A 25932-nucleotide genomic window follows, 5' to 3' on the forward strand; every position below is an offset into this window, starting at 1 on the left:
CATTTCTTATGACAAAATACAAAATATATGACTTTGTTTAAAAGAAAAGCCAATATTATTTTCATATAATTATTAGTTAGCCATCTCAAATAGACTATGATTATATTTCATAGTACATACTCAGATGAGTCATCGTTATTTTTTTTTTATTTTTTAATTTTTAAAAAAAATTTTTTTTTTTAACGTTTATTTATTTTTGGGACAGAGAGAGACAGAGCATGAACGGGGGAGGGGCAGAGAGAGCGGGAGACACAGAATCGGAAGCAGGCTCCAGGCTCTGAGCCATTAGCCCAGAGCCTGACGCGGGGCTCGAACTCATGGACCGCGAGATTGTGACCTGAGCTGAAGTCGGATGCTTAACCGACTGCGCCACCCAGGCGCCCCTATTTTTTAATTTTAGAAAGAGGGTAAGTGCAAGCAGGGCAGAAGGGCAGAGAGAAAGAGAGAGAGAGAGAGATTTTATTTTTGAGAGAGAGAGAGCACACGAGCATGGGAGGAGCAGAGGGAAAGGGAGACAGAATCCAAACAAAACAGACTCTGTGCTGTCAGCGCAAAGCCTGACTTGGGGCTCGATCCCACGATTCTGGGATCATTACTTGAGCTGAAGTCAAGAGTCAGATGCTCAACTGACTGAGCTATCCATTTGCTCCTCAAATGAGTTATCATTTTGGGGGTGGCTGGGTGGCTCAATCAGTTAAGCGTCTGACTTAAAAAAAATTTTTTTTTTAATGTTTGTTTATTTTTGAGAGAGAGAGAGAGAGAGAGAGAGAGAGAGAGAGAGATACAGAGCACAAGCCAGGGAAGGGCAGAGAGAGAGGGAGACACAGCATCTGAAGCAGGCTCCAGGCTCTGAGCTATTAGCACAGAGCCTAACATGGGACTCGAACTCACGAGCTGTGAGATCATGACCTGAGCCAAAGTTGGACACCCAACAGATTGAGTCACCCAGGCACCTCAAAAGCATCTGACTCCTGATAATGGCTCAGGTTGTGATCTTGAGGTTGTGAGACTGAGCCCTGCCTCAGGCTCTGCCTTGAGCTTGGTGCTTGCTTAGGATTCTCTTTCCTCCTCTCTCTGCCCCTCCCTGACTCGTGTGCCTGCACGCAATCTCTCTTTCAAAATAAATGAATAAACTTAAAAAATAATAATAATAACAAGTCAGACTTGAATTGCAGAGTCATGTGCTCCAGGATCTCCAGGGAGATCACACAGGCCCCGATGACAGTGTTGCTAAGCTATTAGGTGCTATGTAACTTGTATGGTTCTCTTACAGTTTCTGACTTTTTAGGTGCAGAGAGAATGTGGGTAATATGGTCAGATCAGGCAGCAGACTAAAACCTGGTGAAGACTTTTATTTAGGGCCAGCAGGCCAGGGACCCTTGGGTTAGGTTCTGGTTGTCACGAGGGAGTAGGGTCTTGGACTTCAGGAAACCTAGAGGAGGGCAGATGCTTGTTGGTCATTAGAAGAATGGTTTCTGGTCTCTGATCTCCATTTCCCTTTCTTCTGTTGAGTCCCATGCTTTACTCATTTTATTTACACAGAAATGGGTCTTACTATGTAATAGTAATTCATCTTTCCTTTTAAAAATTGATCATGGGTCTATAGTTAGAAGTCAGTACAAGAAAGTCAACTGCTGTTAACTGTTCAGTATAGGCCTTCTGCAGCATGGAGCTGTGGCAAATGGGATCTGATGGTCACCAGCTCCAAAACTGCCTAGACTAACTTTTTCACACCAGGGAGCTCGATAGAGGAGATGGGAACTGCCCCTCAGCTGCTAAGACAGCCTTTTCTGTGACACGGAGCTGTGGGGGGCTGGGTGCAGTCCCTAGCTTGAATGCCCTGGCCTCCCTCTTAGTGTCTGTAGACTTTGTTGAATAAATGCTTCTCAATTTCTTATAAACTCGTTAATCGGTCTCCAGAGACTATGAATGATTGTCTGCTAATTTTGACCAGCTTAACAGCTGTCTGTCTGGGATAGAAATTTCCCCAGCTCCTCATATCACCGTTCCAAGTCTGTGTATCTTGACTGCAGTTTTATGCATCCCTTCACAGAGAGATGAAGTGGGGAAATGGTTCTGTATTGCTCAGCGGTAGGAACTCTGTGTATGTGTTTTGGGGTTGGCGGTGGGTGGTAGACGTGTCTCCGCAGCTTTCATCTACCCCCGTATTTAACCAAATGGGTAAACCTAGGTTTTTCTTTTTCCTTATTGCGGTAGACTCCGGCCCGCCTTTCTTACTCCTTGTAGTGAGTCTAGTCCAGGTCTTCAGTCTAGTTTACTTTTCAGAAACCTTGGACCATCTGCACATCTGAAGCACTTGCTATTAAATCGTTGTCACAATGGGAGACTCTAGTCTCTATCTCTGGCATTCATTGACTTTGTATGAGGCAGTGTGGACTGCCTCCTGGCCGATAACCCTCAAGTTCTTGAGTAAAAACTGTCCAATTTTATTTGGCATATTTCACATTGAAAATTTAAATAGATATTATTGCCAAATAGTAAATAAATAATGTATTTAAAAGGCAATTGAAAAACTTTCTTCTCTGTGCCCCTAGAGTCTTGCCTGACCCTCTGTTGAGCTTACCATTTACGTACACATATACATGCGTGCGCACGCACACACGCATATACACACACACACACATGTATATGATATTTTTTAAGAGTCTGTTTTCTAAATATACAATAATCTCTTAGCAGGCAGGGAACATGTTTTATTAATCATGGTATCTCCCACTTTGCCAAGCATTGAATGTGTCTGATCAATTTGTTGTATTAGAATACATTGAATTACACTAAAAATCATACTAATAATCCAATAAGTAGAGTCCAGAAAATTCAGTTGGGTAAAATGTGGTGTTACTTTATTGCAAGGTTAAGGAAATGGCTTGGGCAAACTTGTACTACTGGAAGGCAGTGAGTTGTCAAAGTGTCTCTTCAATCCAGATTTGTCTTTGTCCCAGCTGTGGTTTGATGTTAGCTGTTGGCTGCTTTGCTTAGTCGTATCAGTGGGGGAAGGGGACAGTGCTAGGTCTTGTACTGCTGAGAATTAATGGTGGTGCTGACTCTAGGAATCTTCTGGTTGGCTGTTAATTTCAGTGACCTGACCTGGAGTGAATGGACTGAGAAATACTGGGACTTGGTTCTCTGATTCCCTAGACGGGTTGCTAGTTTCATGGCCCTATCCCTGTCCTCCTGTTTACATAGGAAATAGAACCTGTCCCCATTTAAGATTGGAGGCCAAGAGCACCTGGGTGGCTCAGTTGGTTAAGCGTCCAGCTCTTGATTTCAGCTCAGGTCATGATCTCACAGTTCATAGGATTGAGCCCCGCGTTGGGCTCTGCACTGACAGTGCGGAGCCTACTTGAGATTCTCCCTCTCCTTGTCTCTGTGCCCTCACTCTTTCTCTCTCGCCAAATAAATAAAAAATAAACCTAAAAAAAAAAAAAAAAAAAAAAAAAGAATGGAGGCTGAAGGGTGAGGGCCACGTATCCATTACATTGTCTCTGATATTCATGTTTTCACTGGGTGCATTATTGTAGAATTTTACTGTTTGAAATGTACATAAAATTTTTCTTTCTGTGTTCGTATCAGCAAAGCATTACTCCTGTTTAGAGGTAGTTTTTAAATGACATTCGCTAAAATGGCATCCTTTATACACGTGTTTCAGTTACTGTATTCTTTCCTCCAAACACTTCATAGCTTTAGATGCATCTGTGTGTTTCTTTAAAGGTCTTCGAAGTGGTGGAACGTGTGGAAGAGTTGAGACGGAAGTGGCCGGTAGCATGGGGGAAGTTGGATGATGGCAGTATTGGCGTGGTGACTCCGTACGCTGATCAAGTGTTTAGGATACGTGCTGAACTTCGGAAAAAGAGATTATCTGATGTTAATGTAGAAAGGGTGCTAAATGTTCAAGGTAAGGATTAATCGAAATGAATTAAGTTATTCAGATGCTTAAATCCCGAAGTGTGTACACATTTGATTTTTAATCCCCAAGATCTCTTTTCTGGACAAGCAACTGTATTTATTTCATACCGAGTTCTCTAATGCCAAATTTGACAGTTAAAGGTCAAGCTCATTTACATGTTTATTACATTTTCATATCCAAATAAAAGAAGTAGGAACAAATGGAATTTCCAGTGGCCATAGTTGTGTGAATGCCACCCTCTATATCTGTATGTGATCGTCACAGTCACAGGAGCGTATGGCACCTACTGTCTTTATACTGTAGCAGAGGACTGATTTGTTCGTAAAGATTTTTGAAAACGTGTACCCATCAAGCACATTCTGTGTACATCCATTTTTAAATCCATTTTTTGTTTTTTTGTAAACATTTATTTATTTTTGAGAGAAAGAGACAGAGGATGAGCAGGAGAGGGACAGAGAGAGGGAAGCACAGAATCGGAAGCCGGCCCCAGGCTCTGAACTGTCAGAACAGCCTGACGTGGGGCTTGAACTCACCAGTGGTAAGGTCATGACCTGAGCTGAAGTCGGATGCTTTACTGTCTGAGCCACCCGGGCGCCCCAAGGCACAGTTTGTTTTTATCCGTAAACTTTCCTAAGTGAATAGTTACCAGCAGCTCATTTAAATTGTCTTCATGTAATCAGTTGCTGTAGAGTTTCTGCTTTGAAATATACGAAGCAATAGTATCAGATGAGTGCTGGAAAAGGTCAGTACAATTACAGTTTTAGGTTTCATGGGAATAACAGTTTTTAGAGTATAGGGAGAAAATAGCTCCACTATACCATGTGTTGTCCAAATCCCACAGAATTTGGGTGTGCATTTAGAAGGAGTATTACCAGTAAGCTAGGATGCACCCAGAGGAGACTTAGGATAGGTAATGGTCTAAAAACTGCCACTTAGGAGTCAGAAATGGTTGAAAGAACTAGGGTTGTTTGGCCCAGAGAAGAGAAGAGTACAGATTGGTATTAAATCTGTATTCGGAGATTTGGAGATTTGTCACAGAATGAGGGAATAGATGCGTCGCTATAAGAAAGAGCATAATAAAAAATGCTGTGCAAACTAGACTTGACAGGGCTTCCTTATGGCATCAGCTGTGTCTGCCTTGGTCTGTGAGAGGCTAGATGACCCCGCTTCAAAGAACGGTCCTTGTATTGAATGGCACCTTCGATGAGATCATCACTAAGGCTGGCTCCAGCAATAATATTTTATTAAATTTCAATAAAATGTACCATTTTAACCATGTTTTATGTGTTCATTCTGAAAGTGTCTCTCCAGTTTAAAAATACATAAAATGCCACAGTTCATTGCTATTAAGTACATTCACATTGTTGTGAATGGCATCCGTGCCGTCGTCTCCAGAACTCTTCTCATCTTGTAAAACTGAAATTCTGTCCTATTTCCTTCTCCCTATTCGATCTCCCTCCTCCCTCGAGCCCCTGGCAACCATCATTCCACTTTGTCTATGAATTTGACTACACCAGGTACCTTCTATAAGTGTGGCCATATGGTATTTGGCCTTTTGTGACCGGCCTGTCTCATTTAGCGTCGTGTCTTCAGGGTTCATCCATGTTGGAGCATGTGTCAGAATTCCCGCCCTTTTTAAGGCTGAATAGTGTTTCATGGTCCGTATATACTACGTTTTGTTTATCCATTCGTCTGTTGCCGGACGCCTGGGTTGCTGCTACCTTTTGCCCCCGTGACTAATGCTGTTAGGAAATATCTCTTTGAGATCCTGCTTTCAGTTCTTTTGGGTATATACCCAGAAGAGGGGTTGTTGGATCATATGTTAATTCTATGTTTAATTTTAATTCTGTGTTTTAATTTTATGTTTAATTTTTTTTAGGAGCTGCCGTACTGGTTTCTGTAGTGTTTTACATCCCATTTTACATTCTCACCTGCAGGACACGAGAGTTCCAGTTTTTCCACATCCTCACCGACACCTGTTATTTAGCAATAACGTTTAGAAACTAAAATGCTTTTATTATATCAGTGGCTCAAAATAACAATCTTAAGCGTCTTATTTATTTATTTTTTATAGGAAAGCAGTTCAGAGTTTTGTTTCTTAGCACAGTACGTACAAGGCATACTTGTAAACACAAACAGACACCAATTAAAAAGAAAGAGCAACTGCTGGAAGATTCCACAGAGGATTTAGATTATGGTTTTTTATCTAACTACAAGCTTCTCAATACTGCCATCACAAGAGCACAATCTCTGGTTGCTGTGGTGGGTGATCCCATCGCCCTGTGCTCTATCGGAAGATGCAGGTAATTATGTGTTCCTGATTAAGACATTAAAGGGGGAAATGTAGAGTGATTTGCATTCCTATGTGTACATTTATTTATCTGATCTCTTGGCTAATTAAAATCGAGTTCAATCTTACCTCATACCCAGTGGGAATACAAACATATATTGTTCTGGGTCTATTCATTGTACTCATTATTACGTATTCGTTCATTTAGTCGTCATTCGGCAGATGTTTCCTGAGCGCCTACTATGTTCTAAGCACTCTTCTAGCCACTGAGGATTCAGTGAACGAAATGAATAAAAATCTTTGCTTTTATGGGGCTTACATTTCATTAGGGAGGAGAGGAAGAATGAGAATAAAGTAAGAATACCATGTCGTTTTTTACATGGTAAGTTCAGTGGAAGAAAAATAGAGAAATCAGAAGGGTGCCACGGTGGGCTGGGTTGTGATTGTACGCGGCATGGTCAGAGCACCCCTCACTGAGAAGCTGACTTTGAAGTGAAGGAGTGAGCTCTGTGGGATATCTGGGGTGAAAATGCCCCAGGAAGAGGGAGCAGCTTGTGCAAGGGTCCTGAGGTGGTTTTGTGTACGTATGTATCTTTGATGGAAACTGAATTTTATAAAATTCTACTTCATTTTTTTCCCTTCGTTATTGTGTTAACTTTTTTTGATGATTTTCCTTCTCTACTTATTTTCTCTCGGGCCTTCTAAGTATAAATGTTCTTTGTGTCTGGTTAATCCAGAGGATCTTAAAATTTAGAGGGGTTAGGAGTGGTTATAACTTGTCTCTAGATAGTGTTGCTAGTAGTCCTTAGCTTATAGTCATAAGGAACTATTTCTACTAAAACTAAAAGTTATATACCAGTTAATAGGAATTTTAACTGTTTGAAGCTGGTAATAGAAGACTTTTGTCATTGTAGTATTGAAAATTATGTTACTATTAACAAACAGTTGAACAGAAATTAATATATACTTTATGAAAAAGAAATACACTAGGGATTATTTAAAGTTGTGTAAGTACTCTGGGATCTGTCACAGTGAGTTCAGACAATAGAGATATAGACAGTGCTGATTATTCCCTGGGTCATTATTTCTCTTTGATACGTTAGAATTAAAGTAGACAGAGCTGTTAGGCAGTGGCCTTTTTAAACCAACTTTTCTATTGCGATATAGACATGGCAGCATTTTATTGTCTGTTTTCCTGTTTCAGCAAACAGGAAAGAACAAAAAGGATTCTCTATAGGAAGGGAGACCATTGGGACCTTTAATCATAATCATAATCATAATCATAATCATAATCATAATCATAATCATAATCATCATATGCATGTATTCAAGTTTAAGACTTCCAAAGAAGTTAATATACTTTATAGGGGAAAGCTATTAACAAAGGAATCGAGTAGTTTTAATTTATGGTTAGGTTATAAAGAATAACCTTTTATTTTACAAAAAGGCACAAAACTTGAATGGTCCATGACTTACTTATGCATAGCTAAACAGTCCTGTTGTAAAGTATCTTTAATTTCATATTTAAAAATTTGATTGACATCCATTTTTAACCACTAAAAAGCTGGATAAGGGAATAATATATGAATTCCAAGTTACAAGTGAATAAACTGGGTATAATAATTTGACTTCTTTCCTGAGAATTTTAGTTACTTTATAATTTGTTGAAAGCGTATTTGGCTAGAATATTGCTGTGAAATTTTACCATTTTTGTTTATATTTATCATTTGAAAAATGTGAAAAAATCACATACAGTTTGATTGGAATTTAATAGATTAAAACGCATATAAAATAAGGTAACATGTATTTAAGAAAACACTGTGTTGGGGAATAAATAGGTATAAAAATAGTCTTGAGCCAAACTTGTTTTGGGCTCTCTTTATAAATACCTCCAAACCTTTACCAGTGTGAGTGTTATTTTTTTAATGCCATTATCCATTCCTGTAGAGTTGTATTATGCTGTGAATTGCATGACATCAGCATTTTTCACCCCTTCTCTGACATAAATTGTTATTTTCTCAGAGCAGATAGGTAAATAATTCTTTCTGAGGCCAGGCTGTCAGAATAATCTAGGGCTGGATAGTTTTTAACTTGAAGCCAGGCCTTCTGGTTGCTTATTTCTTACTACTCAACTGGAGTGTATTAAGGACTGTAAATTATTTGTAAGCTAGGCAGAATATTTTCAGAGAGGTTAAGTATATTGTTTAGGGAGACAAAAATCATGTGACTTAATTTGGACTGCTGATTATCTGTGTTATTTGGACAGTTTAATCACGGTTCTAGTCCAAGAGCTAATAGTTGAAGTGCATGGGTATTTGAGCTTTAATCTTTCTAATTTCATTAGAAATTAATTTAATCTCACAATACAAGTAAACTTGGAGGACATAGATGATTCTTAGTTTCTATGACCACAGAGGAGTGAATTCTTTGTAGTTTATGTTAATCAGGACTCCCTTCCCCCACCCCGTCCCACTCAGTATTTGTGAAAAACTAATGATATTTCCAAATATTGATTAAGCTTCCAAGGAATGATTATTGCGTGTAGTATACGAGTTTAGAAGGCAACCATTATATAATCTTTTTTGTTGTATTTTTATTTTTGTTTAATTATTAACAAATTTTTTTAATGTTTATTTTTGAGAGAGAGAGAGCACGAGCAGGGGAGAGACAGGGAGAGAGAATTCAAAGCAAGCTCTGCACTGTCAGCACAAAGCCCAATTTGGGGCTTGAACCCACGAACCATGAGATCATGACCTGAGTTGAAATCTGAGGCTCAACCGACTGAGCCACCCCAGTGCCCTTTTTGTTGTATTTTTAAGTAGAGTTTCTCTATTAACCTGAAATGAAGGTAGTGAACTACCCTTTCCCCAACTCGCCAAACCAATGAGTATTAATATAGTAGCGCTGTTTATTGACAGCTTTCTCTTGCCAGGTGCTAGGTCAAGTGCTTTGCACACTTAGCCTTGTTCAGTCATCCCAGCAACCCTGCAATGTGGGAATTTTATTTGCATTTTAAATGGGCTGCCTGATTCAGAGTTTAAATTACTGCCCAAGGTCATATAGCTGTTAAATGGTTCACTCAAACAGATGTCGCATTGACTTCAAAACCCAAGCTCTTCTTGGTGGGTTACCCTGCCTTTCCCAGAAAGTGATGAATATGCTTGTATAAATCTACACTGAGTGGGGAGAGCCAGAGAAGATTTGTACATTTCTCCAAACCATGGTGTTCAGAGAAGGTCTTCCTTTGAACCAAATTACTTCGTTAACAAATTCCATTTACTCAGTGAGATGGAAACATATTTCATATGTATGTAGAGGTGTATGTACACGTGCATGTACACATACTGTATAACCTGAGGATATCAAGTGGTTTTTCAGTGGTTTTTTTATCAGTGATCCTAGAAGCAAAGTTAGCATAAAAACAAAACCATACTTTGTTCATGCAGTGATTAAAGTAAGGTTATGTTCTTTGAAATACTTGTAATTGTATTACAATATAGAGACATACTTGGGTTTTCTAACCCAAATTGTTAATATTATGTGAAAATTTTAGGGAGGCGCCTAAGAATCAGTGGAATCTGTAAATAACAAGAGCCTCTATCTTCATTCTGAGAGTAGTTGGAAGTTCTCAGGTGATCTTTCACTTAGGTGTTCATACATCCATACTTCGTATTTTACTGAAGTATTGGGAGTTCAAGGGCTGTGTCAATAGTCTTTGAAAGAGCCTTCATGCAGACAGGAAAGGAAACTTTTTAACTTTAAGAGTTTTTGAAGGAAGAAATACTCTCAAAGTTTAAAAGTGAGAAACTGAAGGAAGTATAAATTCTCTTGGTGCCCTGTTTTACACATGAGGAGTCTGAGCTACAAAGAGATTAAGTTATTTGATTGCCTGACTTTACACAGCTACTGAATGACAGAGCCGTGACTGAAACCCCAGCTCTCTAGCTCTGGAATCCATGCGCTTGACCACTTTGCCATGTCAGTCAAAGGATGAGTAAGATTTAAAATGGAGATTTCGGGCTGCTTTTTGGAGCTGCTTTGACTTGATTAGCTTATTGTAAGTGTTTAGGATTCTGAAATGGTATCCTTTAGCTCTCAGACTGTTTCTTTGAGATCTCTGGGATCTTGTAGGCAAAGACTCACTGAGCTACTAGTTTCTTGTGAACTGTGGGGTCATTTGAAGGTTCTGCTCAACTCAGTGTTAATTCAGCTCCCGTTCAGTGCAGTTGAGGTCAGTGACAGTGGTCAAGGAACAGGGTATGGAGTTTAAAAAGGAGCTGAAACATAGAGTGAGTTCTAGCATCTTGGGTACATAAGCTGGAAATGGCGATTGTTATAAAAAATTGGTATTAAAAACTGAGAGCAAAAGCCAGTCCATTCACTCCTTGTTTTGCTCTGTCTTGAATTGCAACCCAAGATGAAATGCCATTTTATGAAACGGATACTTTATCAATTAGATCAGAGAAACTTCTTTTGAATGTAGCATGTAGAATCATGTTGAAAGTATTCATAGAGTTGAATATTGTGGCTTTTTAAATCGAAAGGGTGGGAAAGTTTATGGATTTTAGCTCCTGGGATTTTAGGTCCTGAGTGCTATATTAAAGATCCTTCCTTAGCTATTAGACTGTGAGAAAAACGCCTTCTGATTCCTTCAGAAGTGTTCTTAGGAATAAAAATAAAGGGTAGCTTTTGGTTTGCATTTCTTAGCAACACATACTTCCTGCGTCTTACTGTCAAAAATACATACTTCATATTTTGTGGTACTTGTACTTTTTCTGTTGTTGGCATGTAGGCCTGAAATTTTTCTGGACCCATTTCTTAAACTTACCTTTAAAAAAGTAGAAAGGACATACGTAAGAGAAACATAGTCCAGAATTAAACTCTGCAAAGTTTTGTGAATATATTAATAACCCAATTCCCGTTCACATACTGACTTTTATAATATAAACCTTTTCATCTGTGCTTCTTGAAGCCATCTTGATTACTTCTGTCCACAAGGATACCAGCTTGGGAAGAAACCATATCATATATCTTTCATAGCATAATAACACCTTATTTGAACCTCATATTAAAGATAGGTATGCATATTTATAGTCATTTAAAATTTAAAAATTATGTTGTCTTTTGTAATATGTATTTATTATTTTTAATATTCAGAGATCAGATTGCCAACCTGTAGGAAAATAGTCATACAGTTGCAACAAATTTTGAGTGTATTTTTCTCCTTTAGTATTTATTAATGTGATTCGGAAATGAATAATCAATATTAAAATTAGCATTCCAACTTCCTCTATTTTTCATACTTAATTTAACTCTCGTAGTCAATGTTGTAAGTTGTGCTTGTGACAGGCATCTGTTGAGTAAGAGAAAAATATAGGAATAGCTAGTTATTTCTTAAGAATCTTCATGAGGAATATCTACTTTGTGGCTCAGATTTATGTCCTGAGTTGGCTTTTCTTAGTCATCCAACACCAGGCTACTTTGTCCCCATAATTCAAATTAGTCTAATTTATGTATGTGTCTGAATTTGTGTATGTATATAATGTATGACTATGTCTAGAAGTACAAATCATCTGTAAAATGAGCTGGCATCAGTTTTGAAATCCCTAGTTATTATGTGGATAACAAGACTGTCATTTTGGATTAGTGTGGATAATTGAGCATTGACCACATTACTTGCATTGATCGGCCAAAATTAATTGGGAGCATAATTTGTATTTTCCACGATATTAGACATGACTGTAGTTTTGCAATCAAACTTCTGGAGTCTTGTGATCTGGTGGAAAGATTATACCTGAATCATAGCCAGATGAACGTTGGATCTGAGGATTTGGGGTGGGAAGAGGGAATTTGAAGCTCTCTTTAGTTGCTTATGTTCATTTCTGTGATCTCATCCACTGAAATTGTATGTAAAATGATCTTGTAAATCTTTTCTGTAGGAAATTTTGGGAGCGGTTTATTGCCCTGTGTCATGAAAATAATAGCCTACACGGAATCACTTTTGAACAGATCAAAGCTCAGCTAGAGGCTTTAGAACTAAAGAAGACATATGTGTTGAATCCGCTGGCACCTGAATTTATCCCCCGGGCTCTAAGACTGCAGCATTCAGGAAATACCAACAAACTGCAGCAGTCACCCCCCAAGGTAAAGCCTGTTAATGGACTTGAAGAGGTTAAAGGGAGAGAACAGCACAGAAGGGTAAAGGTTTGTTGGGCTGCAAGTTACTTCAAGTATTGGAAACGAAGGTTATATTTGGTAGCAAGTAGTTTCTGCAAGGAACTTGTCTAGTTTGGACACATAAGTGAACATGTGGCAGTTAGCCATGCTTAATGTCATAGTGATTCTCAAAAAGTTTTCAAGAACTTCATTGCTTCTGGAGTCCTGTGCATAATACAGCCTCCCGGTCCTCCCTGCTGATAGGCTGATTTTAGTAAGATGTGAATAAAACAAAGCAGTTTAAAGGACTATCTCGCTCATTAAAAGCATGCCCTTAGGGCATATTATTTATGAGGAATAATATTATATAACATTGTTTGTAGAAAGCAAATAGTTCTAATCCTTTGTTGGTGACCAGTTCAAGTGCTATTTGACACAGTGAGAAGATTTGGTTGGCCTCTTGAAGATTACTTTAACTGATCTGCTGACCCGTATTGTTGTGTAAGAAGTAGTCCATCAGAGGGAATGGAGGTGGGTCAGCCAGGGCCATTTCTACTTTTGAACCATAGCTATTTTGGGCAGAGACAGCTGGTTTATTTGCTACAGTGTCTGAAAAAAAATGCTTGCACTTACCATAGAAAAGAAAGTTATGAGAATGGCATGTTTAGTATTTGTTCTGTTGTTTTGCTATATTTACAGTCATCAGCATGGTATTAAATTTATTGACATGAATTAAAAGAACATGTCAGTTTGGGGCTTCATTTTAAAAGCGTAAAACCTTGGGGCGCTTGGGTGGCTCAGTCATTTAAGCGTCTGACTCTTGATTTCGGCTCAGGTCATGATTTCACGGCTTGTGAGTTTTAGCACAGAAACTGCTTGGGATTCTCTCTCTCCTCTCTCTGCCCCTCCTCCTGCTCCCACTCACATGTGTGCTCTCTCTCAAATAAATAAACTTAAAAAAAATTAAAAAGTAAATCCTAATGTAAACAGTAATTAAGTAAACAATAGTTAATGTTTTAATATCTTGAAACTCTCTTGGTTAAATAGGTATTAAGCTGAGAAGAGAACTTCTGTGTTACTATACTTTGATTATTATTAATTTAATGAAAATGGACCTATGGTGCAATAATGCTTTAGCGATTTGGGATTTCCAGGGGATTAAGCATTTCGCATAAATGAATCTTCTAGGTTTCTAAAGCTTAAACTATAATAAATTAATAATCAACTTACTTATCAAATAGTTAAGTTTCTTCTGTGTGCCAGCTGGTATGTTCAGTACTGGAGAAGCATAGATAAGCACATAAGCCCCCGAGTCCTCTTGGAGAAGATGTTGGAGGGTAGTGGTCAGAGGAGAGAGGTGGATTCAAGGCATTTTCCACCACAGAGATCTTGTTTTTAGGAATCCACCGAGTGGATGGGGGTAGTGCTCCACTGGGGAGACATTTCAAGAACTAGAATATAAGCTCCATTACGGCAGAGATTTTTGCCTGGATTATTTACTGCTCTAGCCTCTGTGCTGCAACAACATCTGGCTCCTCATAGGTGGCTTATAAGTATTTTTTGGATGAATTAATAAAGCTTAAGAAAGAGCTGATAGAAAAGACCAGAGGTATGAGAGAACAGGTTCTATAGGGACCAGCAAGGAGTATAGGGTGTGTGGGGAGTAGGGAACCCAGGTCAAAACTTTTACATTTTCCATTTTTTTTTTCTTTTTCTTTTTAATTAAAACATTGCAAAATCATTATACCCTTTGCACATTCCTAACTACAGTAGAGTAAACTCTTCTTAGTGACTTGGGAATGTAGGAATCAACTTATGTACTGCAGGTGCAGCTAAATTGAAGCCATGGAACCACATGTGTATGGACCCTAAGCAAGACCCTGCAGTTTGCTTTTTGTTTTCGTTTGAAAGGTGAAGAAAATATATGTTTATTCCACTTGCTCTTCTAAAACCATAAACTCCCTGAAGACAAAAATCCTGTTCTATATACTTTTTATGGCCCCTAGTGCCTACCCCACTCTTTGCATATAGTGGGTGCTCAGTAAGTATCTGAGAAATCAATAATGGTTATGATGCATCCAGTAGAGTGTAGCCTGGCTTTTTTCTTATAATTGAGAGGATTGTGTAATTAAAGGCCAAAGCAGCCATCTTCCTGGTGTTTCTTTTTCTTTCTTTCTTTCTTTCTTTCTTTCTTTCTTTCTTTCTTTCTTTCTTTCTTTCCTTCCTTCCTTCCTTCCTTCCTTCCTTCCTTCCTTCCTTCCTTCCTTCCTTCCTTCCTTCCTTTAAATGTTTATTTACTTATTTTGAGAGAGGGGGAGATCTTGAGCAGGGGAGATACAGAGAGAGAGGGAGAGAGAATCGGGGCAGGGCTCAACGCAGGGCTCCATCCCATGAACCGAGAGATCATGACCTTAGCTGAAACCAAGAGTCGGATGCTCAACCGACTGAGCCACGCAGGTGCCCCAGTTAGCAACTTAATCTTAATCATGTTTCATCTACAGACCACCCCTGCCCCCCGCCAGATATGCACACTGAAAAATTTTGAAACAAATCCCAGATATTTTATATCATGTGCTAGAGCCTTTGGATGAAGTGGGGTTTATTGCCAGAAAAGAATACTATTTCTGAAAATGTGATACTGAACCGTACAATTTCTCCTAGAGTTTTCCTTACTGTTTAACTTGTAACACAATCCTGTGCATAAGAAATATTAAAAATTAGTATTGTTAATGTTAGACTACAATTTAAACCCCAATGAGATTTCTTGTGGATAAAAGCATCAGAAGACTGGACGACAGTTAAAAGTACTTTATATCCTGCTTGCTCAGGGCTGTGTTTGGCAACAAAACACCCTGTGCCGTTTAGCAGTCATATAACTTTATTCTCTGAACAGGTCACTTCTGTGATGGTGTTAGAGAAGGTACAGAACGTTAGGGGGTCCAGGAGCTGGTGGTCCTGATTGGCCCGCCATTGCCTCATTTTCTGCAAGCATCATTTATAGCAAAGGGCCTGTTTTGTGGGCACCTGCAGGATTAGCATGTAGAAAAGCCTTTTTGCCTGTCTTCATTCTGCTTCCTCCTAGGGCATTTGCTGGGAGCAACATTTGGAAGCTTTGCTAACATGGAACAAAGTCATTTACACACATTACGCACTATAGAGACTGGTCAGAGGATAGATAATATTCAGAAATGGATTCTCTGGAAAGACCGTAGTATTATCTTGTAGCATTTAGTTTGTGAGTTGTCTTCATCATCTGTCTCCTGCTGCTTGTGTTGTGTCTCACTGTCCAGACATCAGAAAACGTGTCTGTCTTTGTCCTTTGGTAGCCTCAGTGCCCAGCTAGGGGTGGACAGGTGTTGGGCCTCGTTAACATTTGTTGAATGAGTAAATGGAAAACAAAGAATGAGTGAAAAAATAAATATTTGAAGAAACAAATAGTGGAGTAAAAAAAATAGTCCTTACAAAATATGTGATATGGGGTACCTGTTTGGCTCAGTTGGTTCAATGTCTCGCTCTTGGTTTTGGCTCAGGTCATGATCCCAGGGTCATAGGATTGCGTCCCACATGAGACTCCACACTGAGCATGAATGAAACCCACTTAAGATTCTCTCTGTCTCCCTCTGCCCCTTTCCCCCGCTTGCGCGTGCTTTCACTCACTTGCTCTTTCTCCCCCCCGCCTTCACCCTTTCACTCTGTCTCTCAAATTAAAAAAGAAAGGTGTTATGAACTATATTTGCTTATAAAAATACCTTTGGTATTCTACCAAAGGTGTACATCCTTTCTGAGATTTATTAGCAAACTTTGGGATTTGTCACTATGGAATGACTTTTATGCATAGCACTAGCTTACGGCTACATTATTATTTTGTTTATAAGCTACCAAACGCTCTATGATTTTGTATGGACCAAGTACCCTTACTGCTCCACAGCTGCATGCTAAGTGCAAGCATCCTGGAAAAGTGTTTCCTATATTGAACTGTACAGTGTGCTGAATTACGCTTATAGAAGTGCCATATTTTCACATGATAGGTCCCAAGTTGCTTTTCGGTTTAGCATATCCCACAACCCAGAGGGTTGATGTCATTGCCTGGCATGCTTCCAGCTTTACAGTATTGGATTACCCTAGACTGTGATTACACTTTGGATTGGTTTCCTATTGTTGCTGCAATAAATTGGGACAAACATAGTGACTTAAACAACACAAATTTATTATCTCATGTTTCTTTGGGTCAGACGTCCAGGTTGCCTTGGTTGGTTTGTCAGCTTTGGGTTTCACAAGGCCTGAATCAGGGTGTTGGCTGACTGGCCTCCTCTCTGGAAGCTTGGGAGGAATCTGCTTTTGAGTTCATGCAGAATCCAGTTCCCTGTGGTTGCAGGATCGACGTCCTTGTTTCCTAGACTGCTGTCAGCGGGTAGCGTTCTTAGCTTCTGGAGGCTTCTCTTCCATTTTTGCATTTGACCTTTATGTCTCAGAACCACCAACAGTACAGTGAATCCTTCTCTCTCATGGAGTGTCTGACTTCCTCTTTTGCCACATCTGTTTGACTCCAGCTGGGGAAACTTTTCTGCTTTTAGGGCTCATGTGATTAGAGTGGGTCACCCAGATAATCCAGGATAATCTCTTTATTTTAAACACAACTTTGATTATATTTTGCAGAGACCCTTTTGCCACATAACATGACATAGTCACAGATTCCAGGGATCAGGGTGTGGACATCTTTCAGGGGCTGTTCTTCGTACCATAGTCTGACCACATCACTGTTTTCTCCTCATTCTGCACGATTGCCTCTGGTTGACGGCTCGTTAGAGGCTAAGAAATCTAAAGAGTTTGCTGCCCTCTTGGAACGATCTTATCTTCTGTCCGTGTCACTGGCTCTCCTTTCTTCCGTCAGTGTATGTGTCCCGGCCGCTCTGGTCACTTCTGATTACTTCTGCTTCTCATCTTCCCACCCACTTCTGGAGTCTCTGCCCTCTACCATTGTCACCGTTTCGCTCTTTCTTCTTGTGCCCTGCTTTCCTTACCACTTCTCTGTTCCTCAGAAGTTTGTTTTTTATAGCTAGTGCCAATCACTGGGAACATTCTCTTCTGGTTAATGGACCAACTGCGATTCATTTTTGGCTATTTTTTCTGACTTTTTAAGAGTTGGAGCTTCGTTGCCCTTGCCTGCTCACGGCTAACCTGACCACATGCCTTTGATGTTTAGCGCCGACCTGAGTGTGTGACCGTGCTGACAGGGACGTAAATGAAGCATCACTGTACTTTTGGTTTGGTCAAGAATAAATCTATCTTTCTGCTGTAGATATCATCCCCTCCCCCCCTTTAGTTTTCAGATATTATGTACAAACAACAGATTTGTGTGTGTCTAAGGGTAGGTTGTGTAATGTGCTACTTGTATTGTATCATGGCTTTGTGTTAACATTTAGCCAATAGAAAGAGAGAGACATTTTTCGAAGTCCAGAAATTCAGAACCATTGTCTTTTAAAATATTGTTTCTGTGCTAAAGTCATCCCATTTAATGGTATATGAATCTGGCATTGTTTATTTAATAAATCTTCATTTGATGAACATTGAGGTTGTTAACATTTAACACATGTATAAACAATGCTGTGATGAACATCTGTGCCCAAGTCCATTATTAGTTCATTTCGATGAATTCCTGGAAGTGTAATTATTGGGTTAAAGTGTATGTACATTTTTGATGCTTTTGATAGTATTGCCAAATTGCTTTCTAGAAAGTGCATACGTTTTTCTTTTTTTAGAGACAGGCTTTTTTAAACAAATGTTTATTTATTTATTTTGAGAGAAAGGGCACTAGTAGGGAAGGAGCTGAGAGAGATACAGAGAGAGTCCCAAGCAGGCCCCGCACTGTCGGCACAGAGCAGACTCAGGGCTCTGTTGCACAAACTGCAAGATCGTGACCTGAGCCAAAGCCAAGAGTTGGATGCTTAACCGACGGAGTCACCCAGGCTTCCCAATTTGTACATTTTCTGAAGCAGATTCTTTTCTTGTTCCTCCAGTAAATTTTACATGTTAAGATGCCCAAAATAACATAAATCTCAAACCATATTTACGTCCATATTACTGTTTTAAAGTCCTCGTCCTCAGGAATTGCAATTCCGTCAAGACTGATGTTTTTCCCTTGAAAAACAACTTTTCATTTTGTCATTTAATTAATAGAAAATGTGTAGAGAAGCTGCAAAGGAATAGAATTTAGGGTCCAGTCACATTGATTATGTATTTTTTTTTGATCATTTATTTATATTTTTAAATGTTTGTTTATTTTGAGAGAGAGAGTGTACACGTGAGAGTGTGACAGCACGAGCAGGAGAGGAGCAGAGGGGGGAAGAGGGGAGGGAGAGGAGGAGGGAGGGAGGGAGGAAGGGAGGGAGGGAGGAAGGGAGGGAGGGGGAGAGAGAGAGAGAGAGAGAGAGAGAGAGAGAGAGAGAGAGAGAGAGAATGAATCCCAAGCAGGCTCCACACTGTTAGTGTAGAGCCCAGTGTGGGGCTCGATCCCATGAACTGTGAGACCATGACCTGAGCCAAAATCCAGAGTCAGATGCTTAACCGACTGAGCCACCCAGGCTCCCCTAAAAAATCACTTAAACAAAGAATTTTACATACTCTTAATTTGAGGCTGAGAAAAATGGAGGCCTAGCACCATGACTTAATATTTAAAAAGAAAGTTGGCTCAAAGCAGTCTAATGGTTATTAATTACACACTTGCAGTCTTTAAATTGTAATTGTTGCTGAATATATTTAATTTGCATAGGATTAGGGAAGTAATGTTTTCCTAATATTAAATGTATTTATAGTATTATACGTTTGTTTTTTTCTATAAAGGGGAAAAGCCTCCATCATACCCAGAATGATCATTTCCAGAATGATGGAATTGGTAAGTGGAAAATCAGCCCTGTGGTAATTTGCTTTTATGGTATAAGAGGTTTACTCTAAATTTCATCACTAGAAGATGGGGAGAGGGATACACACACACTTTGGAACTCACTTAACCTCTTTTATTCAGCACATCTGGTCTTGTGAATGCTTTGTTATGACATTTCTGAAAACAGATGGTTTTGTAGGTACCAAGGTTTATGTATTTATAAGTTATGAAGAAAACCATTTAAGCATATGCCACAGAAGTTTTGGGAACATATTTATGTCCTACAAATATTGGATCATTGAAATGTCAAGATAAAGTTTACTTCAATGATTTAAAATGTTGCAGAATTATGCTTTTAAAATATTAATTGTTTAACCTTCATTTTGTCTGTGACTATATTGCAAGCCAAAACTTTATTGTGAAAAAATATTGTGTATATTTTCCTAGTCTCAGAAGAATGTTTATTGAGTGTGTATGATTTTCTCTCTCGAAAGACACACCTTTACCTCCTTGGAAGACATTTAAAATTATACTAGTTTACAGAGAGAATACTTTGTATAACTCAAAATAATTTTAGGTAACGTTGTAAGATGGTTGTGGTTTTTTAATATGCTTTACTCTTCCACATTGATAATTCTTATCTTAGGCAAACCTGGGAAATGTGTTTTGCTGTTGGTGATTTAAATCATTTTTGTCCAGGGGAATGTGTACAGTTACTAAGTTGAGTCCTTTCTCTGTTTATTTTTCAGTTCAGCCCAATCCTTCTGTACTTATTGGCAATCCTATTAGAGCATATACTCCTCCACCCCCCCTTGGACCTCACCCAAATTTGGGGAAATCTCCAAGCCCTGTTCAAAGAATAGATCCTCACACTGGGACAAGTATTCTTTATGTACCTGCTGTCTATGGAGGGAATGTAGTTATGTCGGTGCCTTTACCTGTAAGTGGGCATTTGAAATACCGTTTATTGAATAAAATAAAATAGGCTTCACTAAATTAGTAACTATCCCAAATAGTGTTGTTGTTGTTGTTTTACTTTTCAATTCCTGTACGCTTCTTTTAAAGCAGCTCTTTCTTTAACCTTCAAAATGTGAAATGACCAGAGAAATATGAATTGTTGTTTATTGTCAGTTGTTATGAAGAAATTTGTATATTGGATGTTTTGATTGAGAAGACTTTGTAGTCCCTTAAAAATATTTTTGCTGGGGAAAATTGGCCTGAACATTAAACAGAGCTAGTAAATTGGTCTCTTGTTTTGTAAAGTGATACTTTTATTTTATCTGTTACTTTTTTATTCTTACATAATTCACTAACCCTTCCTAGGAAATACAGTTTTTTGGAGGAGGCAAAGAAGCTTGGATTAGTCTAGCTCTCTGGATCAGAATTTATCTGAGAAATTTCAATCCTTTCATAATCTTACTGGCACTTAAAAACATTATTAAATGTTTTCTGAGACTATAGATATTGAGAGGGTTTCCATCTTGTGTAAAACCCATTTTGTTCCTTTAAGATTTTTTACTATTTTGGTAAAAAAAATTTTTTTTTTTACTAATATTTCCAAATTCAGAAATTTTATCCCAGAAAATATTTCTTGCATTTAAGGCAAATATTATAATTTCAGGCAGAGGTGATTATTGCCAGGGGTTTTGGCACCTCCACACCCCAAAATGGAAAAATGCCCAGCTGTACACCTTGCTCAGCCATATTGCTCATGAGAGTTTACAATTACAACAGCCAATAGCTGTTGGTAAGAAATACGTGATTCATGCCCACTCCCCAAAAGACTTTCAATTTTAGCTGACTTATTTCTTCCCAGACAGCCTGGCAACATCATACATCATTTTCTTTAAATAGTAGGTCCCTTAGGATTTATATCTCATTTTACTAGGTCAGAGAGGCTTTTATTATATAAGATTTTTAAGAGTCTGCATTTAACAGTTACACTATAATAAGATAATAGGGGCAGTAGCTCAGATGTCATAGTATTTATCCTTATATGTCAGTATGCAGAGATTATGTATTTAGATATACCTAAAGAAATATTTTGTTTCTGTGGTTTAAGGGAAGAGTTGAATTAATCAAAAGAGTTAATTTAAACTAATGACCTATCTGAATTTTGCCTACAATCAATGAACGTTAAGTGATTTGGTTATTCATGTAAATTTGGAGTATGTGTATTTCTTTTTTTTTTTTTTAATTTTTTTAATGTTTATTCTTGAGACAGAGACAGAGAGTTAGTGGGGGAGGGTCAGACAGACACACACACACACACACACACACACACACACACACACAGAATCTGAAGCAGGCTCCAGGCTCTGAGCTGTCAGCACAGAGCCTGATGCGGGGCTCAAAATCATAAACCGTGAGATCATGACCCAAGCCGAAGTCGGACGCTTAACTGACTGAGCCACCCAGGCCCCTCCGCCGCCCACCGTTTAAAAAAATTTTTTTTAATGTTTATTTATTCTTGAGAGAGAGACAGAGACAGAGCATGAGCGGGGGAGGGTCAGAGAGAGAGGGACTTTAATGTTTATTTTTGAAAGAGAGAGAGAGAGAGAGAGAGAGAGCGCGCGAGCGCATGAGCAGGGGAGGGGCAGAGACAGAGGGAGACACAGAATCGAAAGCAGGCTCCAGGCTCTGAACTGTCAGCACAGAGCCCGATGCGGGGCTCAAACCTACCAACTGTGAGGTCATGACCTGAGTCTAAGTCAGATGCTTAACCAGCTGAGACACCCAGGCACCCTGGAGTGTGTATATTTTATGTTGAGACTCCTTAGACTAAATTCTTTAACTTTTTCACTTGTTCTCTCATTTAGTGTATTAAACTATGTAACTATGCAGTTATAACTTTAAAGGGTAACTTTCTTGATAATCTATGACATATATACATTCATATTAAAGGGAAGTGATTTAGGATTATAAAATAAGTTGATGCGTCAAGGAATAATTACCAATTTTATGTCCCTAGTTTCTTCCTAACCTGAAAAATGACCAATTTTCCCTACACACTAAAGATTCAGGAAGCCAGTTTTTCTTTTGGAAGCTAATTCTTGACTAGTTAAGTTCTAGCAATAATTCTACCAGTTGTTATAACTAGCATTGACTTTGTAGTTACTTATTTTGATAAAATTAACATGTGTGTGTTTGCTTTTCCTAATCAGTAGCACTATAGCAGTTTGCATTTTAAAATGTATTTAATGCAGTTACTCCATTTCTTGTGATAATGTAGGTACCATGGACAGGGTACCAGGGCAGGTTCGCAGTTGATCCTCGGATCCTTACACACCAAGCAGCGATGGCCTACAATATGAACCTCTTACAGACACACGGACGGGGGTCTCCCCTACCGTATGGCCTTGGGCACCACCCACCCGTCAGCATAGGGCAGCCACAAAGCCAGCATCAGGAGAAGGATCAACATGAGCCAAGTCGAAATGGTGAGCTGCTTTGCTGTTACCAAGATCCTAAAATGTTGATACACCTGCTTGTATCTTTTAACAATATGATTGTTAAATTGTTCGTGGATTATAGACCCCCTTTGAGAAAGAATCTGATGCAAAAACTATGGATCTTCTCTCCAGAAGATACAAGTATGTACAGAAATGAAAATGCATGATATAATCAATATTACCAATTTTCTGAAAAAATACCAAATTTTAATATTTAGAGTGTTTTTAAATGATAGTTATTTAAAATCGGGACAGAAAATCCTCTCCTGTTAAATACATTTATTGACCAAAATTGTTTTTGTGGTACACTAAATGTAGATGCTACTGTGGCAATAGTTGACCTAAAGTAGTTACATCTTCTGTGAATCATAATCTCCTGTGTAATTGGAGGAAAAATTACACAGTCTTTAAGTTTGTTTGTTTATTTTATTTTTTATTATATATTTTAAAGATTCTTGGGTTTTATTTGGTTTGAGTGAGAGAGAGAGAGCGAGCATGCGTGTGCAAGTGGGAGGGGTTGGGGGGGGGGGGAGAGAGAGAGAGAGAATATTCCAAGTAGGCTCCGTGCTATTAGCACAGAGCTCGATTTGGGGCTCAAACCCACAAACCATGAGATCATGACCTGAACCAAAATCAAGAGTTGGACCCTTAACTGACTGAGCCACCCAGGCGCCCCACTCAGTCTGTTTTTTTCAAAAGAAAAAAAAATTTTTTTTTACATTTTTTTATTTTTTAGAGAGTGTGAGCAGGGGAGGGGCAGAGAGAGAGAGAGAGACACAGAATCAGAAGCCGGCTCCAGGCTCTGAGCTGTCAGCCCGGAGCCCATCGCGGGGCTCGAACCCACGAACTGTGGGGTCATGACCTGAGCTAAAGCCAGATGCTCAACCGACTGAGCCATGAGGCGCCCCAGCCCTCAGTCTGGTTTTTAAAGTCAGGTTTACTGAGGTATAATTTATATAATGTAAAATTTACTTTTAAAATGTACAGCTGACGTATTTTGACAAATGAACAGAGTTGTTAACCACCACCAGAATCAAGACACAGGGTGTTTACGTAACTCAAAATATTCTCTCATAGTCCTTTGTAGTCTGTCTTCTCCTCCAACCCCCAGCCCTGGGCAACCACCGATCTGCGTTTTGCCTCTGTACTCTTGTCTTTATACTTAGTACGTCATATAAATGGAATCAGAGTATATGGCTTCCTTGTGTCCAGCTTCATTCACTTAATGCTTTTGAGGTTCATTTATGTGGTCTATGTCAGTAGTTTATGCCTTTTTACTGTTGATTAATATTCTATTATATGGTTGCACTGCAGCGTTTGTATCTATCCATCAGTTGATGGGCACCTTAGTTATTTCTGTTTTTTGGCTCTTATGAGTAAAGCAGCTGTGAACATATGTTTTCATTTCTCTTGGGTGTATACCCAGGAGTAAGATTACTGAGTATGTTGTAAATACATAGGTAACTTTATAATAAATTACCGTGCTGTTTTCCAAAGTGGCTGATGCGTTTTTCTCATCAGCTAGTAATGTATGAGATCTCTAGCTGTTGCACATTGTCATCAACACTTAGTATTCTTAGTCTTTTTACTTTTACCTTTGCTAGGAGGTATCTGATAGAATCTGATTGTGGTGTTAGTTTGCATGTTCCTAATGATTAATAATGTTGAATATCTTTTCATTGGGTCATTTGCCCTCTCTCTCTCTCTCTCTCTCTCTCTCTCTCTCTCTCTCTGTCTCTCTTTTGTAATGTTTGTTTTTGAGAGAGAGAATGAAAGAGGGATCACAGAATCTGAAGCAGACTCTAGACTTTGAGCTGTCAGCACAGAGCCCAACCTGGCACTTGAACTGTGAGATCATGACCTGAGTTGAAGTCAGGTGCTTACGGTGCCCCTAGAAGTTTCTACTTTTGATAAAATTCAGTTTATCCTTTTTTTTTTCTTTTTTGAGCCATGTTTTTGGTGTTGGCAAAATTTTTGTCTGATCCAAGATCACAAGGATCTGTGTTTTTTTTCCCCAGGAGTGTCGTGTTTTTAGCTCTCACATTAGGTCCTTTTTGAGTTAAGTTTTATATGTGTTATGAGGTAAGAATGTTTTTGTTTTCTTTTTGCTTATGTATGTTCATTTGTTTTAGCACTATTTCTTGAAAACACTGTCCTTCCTGCATTAAGCTAACTCGGTACCTTTGTTGAAAATCAGTTTACCACATACATGAAGTCTGTGTTCTGTTCTGTTGATGCACACGTTCATGTGTGTGCCAAATGTGCTGTCTTGATTCCTGTAGCTTCATGAAAGTCTAGACGTCAGGTACTATGAGTACAAGGTTGTTTTTCTTTTTCAAAACTGTCTATTCCAAGTCCTTTGCATTTTCCACATGCATTTTACAATCAGTTTGTCCGTTTCCACAAAAAATCCTGCTGGGATTTTGATTGGGATTGTGTTGAATCTACAGGCCGATGTGGGGAGGATTGACAACAATATTGAGTCTTCTGTTATATGAACAGGATATCTCTCTCAGTTTCTTTTTGTTTTAAGGACACACTTCAAAAAAATTGTTTTTAATGTTTGTTTAGTTTTTGAGAGAGAAAGAAAGAAATCCCAAGCAGGCTCCATGCTGTCAGCACAGAGCCCTGTGCGGGGCTTGAACCCATGAACTCTGAGAACATGACCTGAGCTGAAACCAAGAGTTGCAGGCTCAACCGACTGAGCCACCCAGACACCCTATCTCTCAGTTTCTCTTACTTAGTTTTATGATTTTCCTCCTCAGTAGTGCATGCCACACATTCTGATGTATTTTTGTTTCATTCAGTTGAGTACACTTTTTTTTTTTTTTTTTAAAGTTTATTTACTTATGTTTCTGTGAGAGAGAGAGAAAGAGAGCCAGGGAGGGGCAAAGAGAGGGAGAGAGAATCCTGAGCCGGCTTCATGCTGTCAGTGCAGAGCCCAGTGCAGGCCTCGAACCCACAAACTGTGATCATGATCTGAGCTGAAGCCAAGAGTCAAACACTTAACCGACTGGGCCACCTAGGCACCCCTTAAGTACACTTGCTAATTTCACTTGAAATTGGATCCATGGAATATTTAGAAAGGTGAGTTTTAGTTTCCAGTTATTGAGGATTTTCTAAGAATTTTTATGTTGTGGATTTCTACTTTGATTCCACTGTGGCAAGAAAACGTATTTTGTATGACTCAAACTCTTTTCTTTTGAACTTCCTGAGATTTGTTTTA

The 25932-nt window shown here is 38.9% G+C and overlaps 1 protein-coding gene across 7 annotated transcripts in view; it reads left to right on the forward strand.

The window, feature by feature from the left end:
* Positions 1 to 25932, forward strand: part of HELZ (helicase with zinc finger) — a 155842-nt gene that overhangs the window by 90521 nt on the left and 39389 nt on the right. For all 7 annotated transcript variants that reach the window (XM_027047953.2, XM_027047957.2, XM_027047955.2 and 4 more), the window contains 6 exons: positions 3733 to 3916; positions 6003 to 6231; positions 12158 to 12362; positions 19215 to 19266; positions 20004 to 20194; positions 22487 to 22694. In XM_027047953.2, coding sequence (XP_026903754.1) covers positions 3733 to 3916; positions 6003 to 6231; positions 12158 to 12362; positions 19215 to 19266; positions 20004 to 20194; positions 22487 to 22694 — 1069 coding nt within the window. The remainder of the gene's footprint in view (positions 1 to 3732; positions 3917 to 6002; positions 6232 to 12157; positions 12363 to 19214; positions 19267 to 20003; positions 20195 to 22486; positions 22695 to 25932) is intronic.

This window comes from Acinonyx jubatus, chromosome E1 (assembly GCF_027475565.1).
Source record: "Acinonyx jubatus isolate Ajub_Pintada_27869175 chromosome E1, VMU_Ajub_asm_v1.0, whole genome shotgun sequence".
NCBI lineage: Eukaryota > Metazoa > Chordata > Mammalia > Carnivora > Felidae > Acinonyx > Acinonyx jubatus.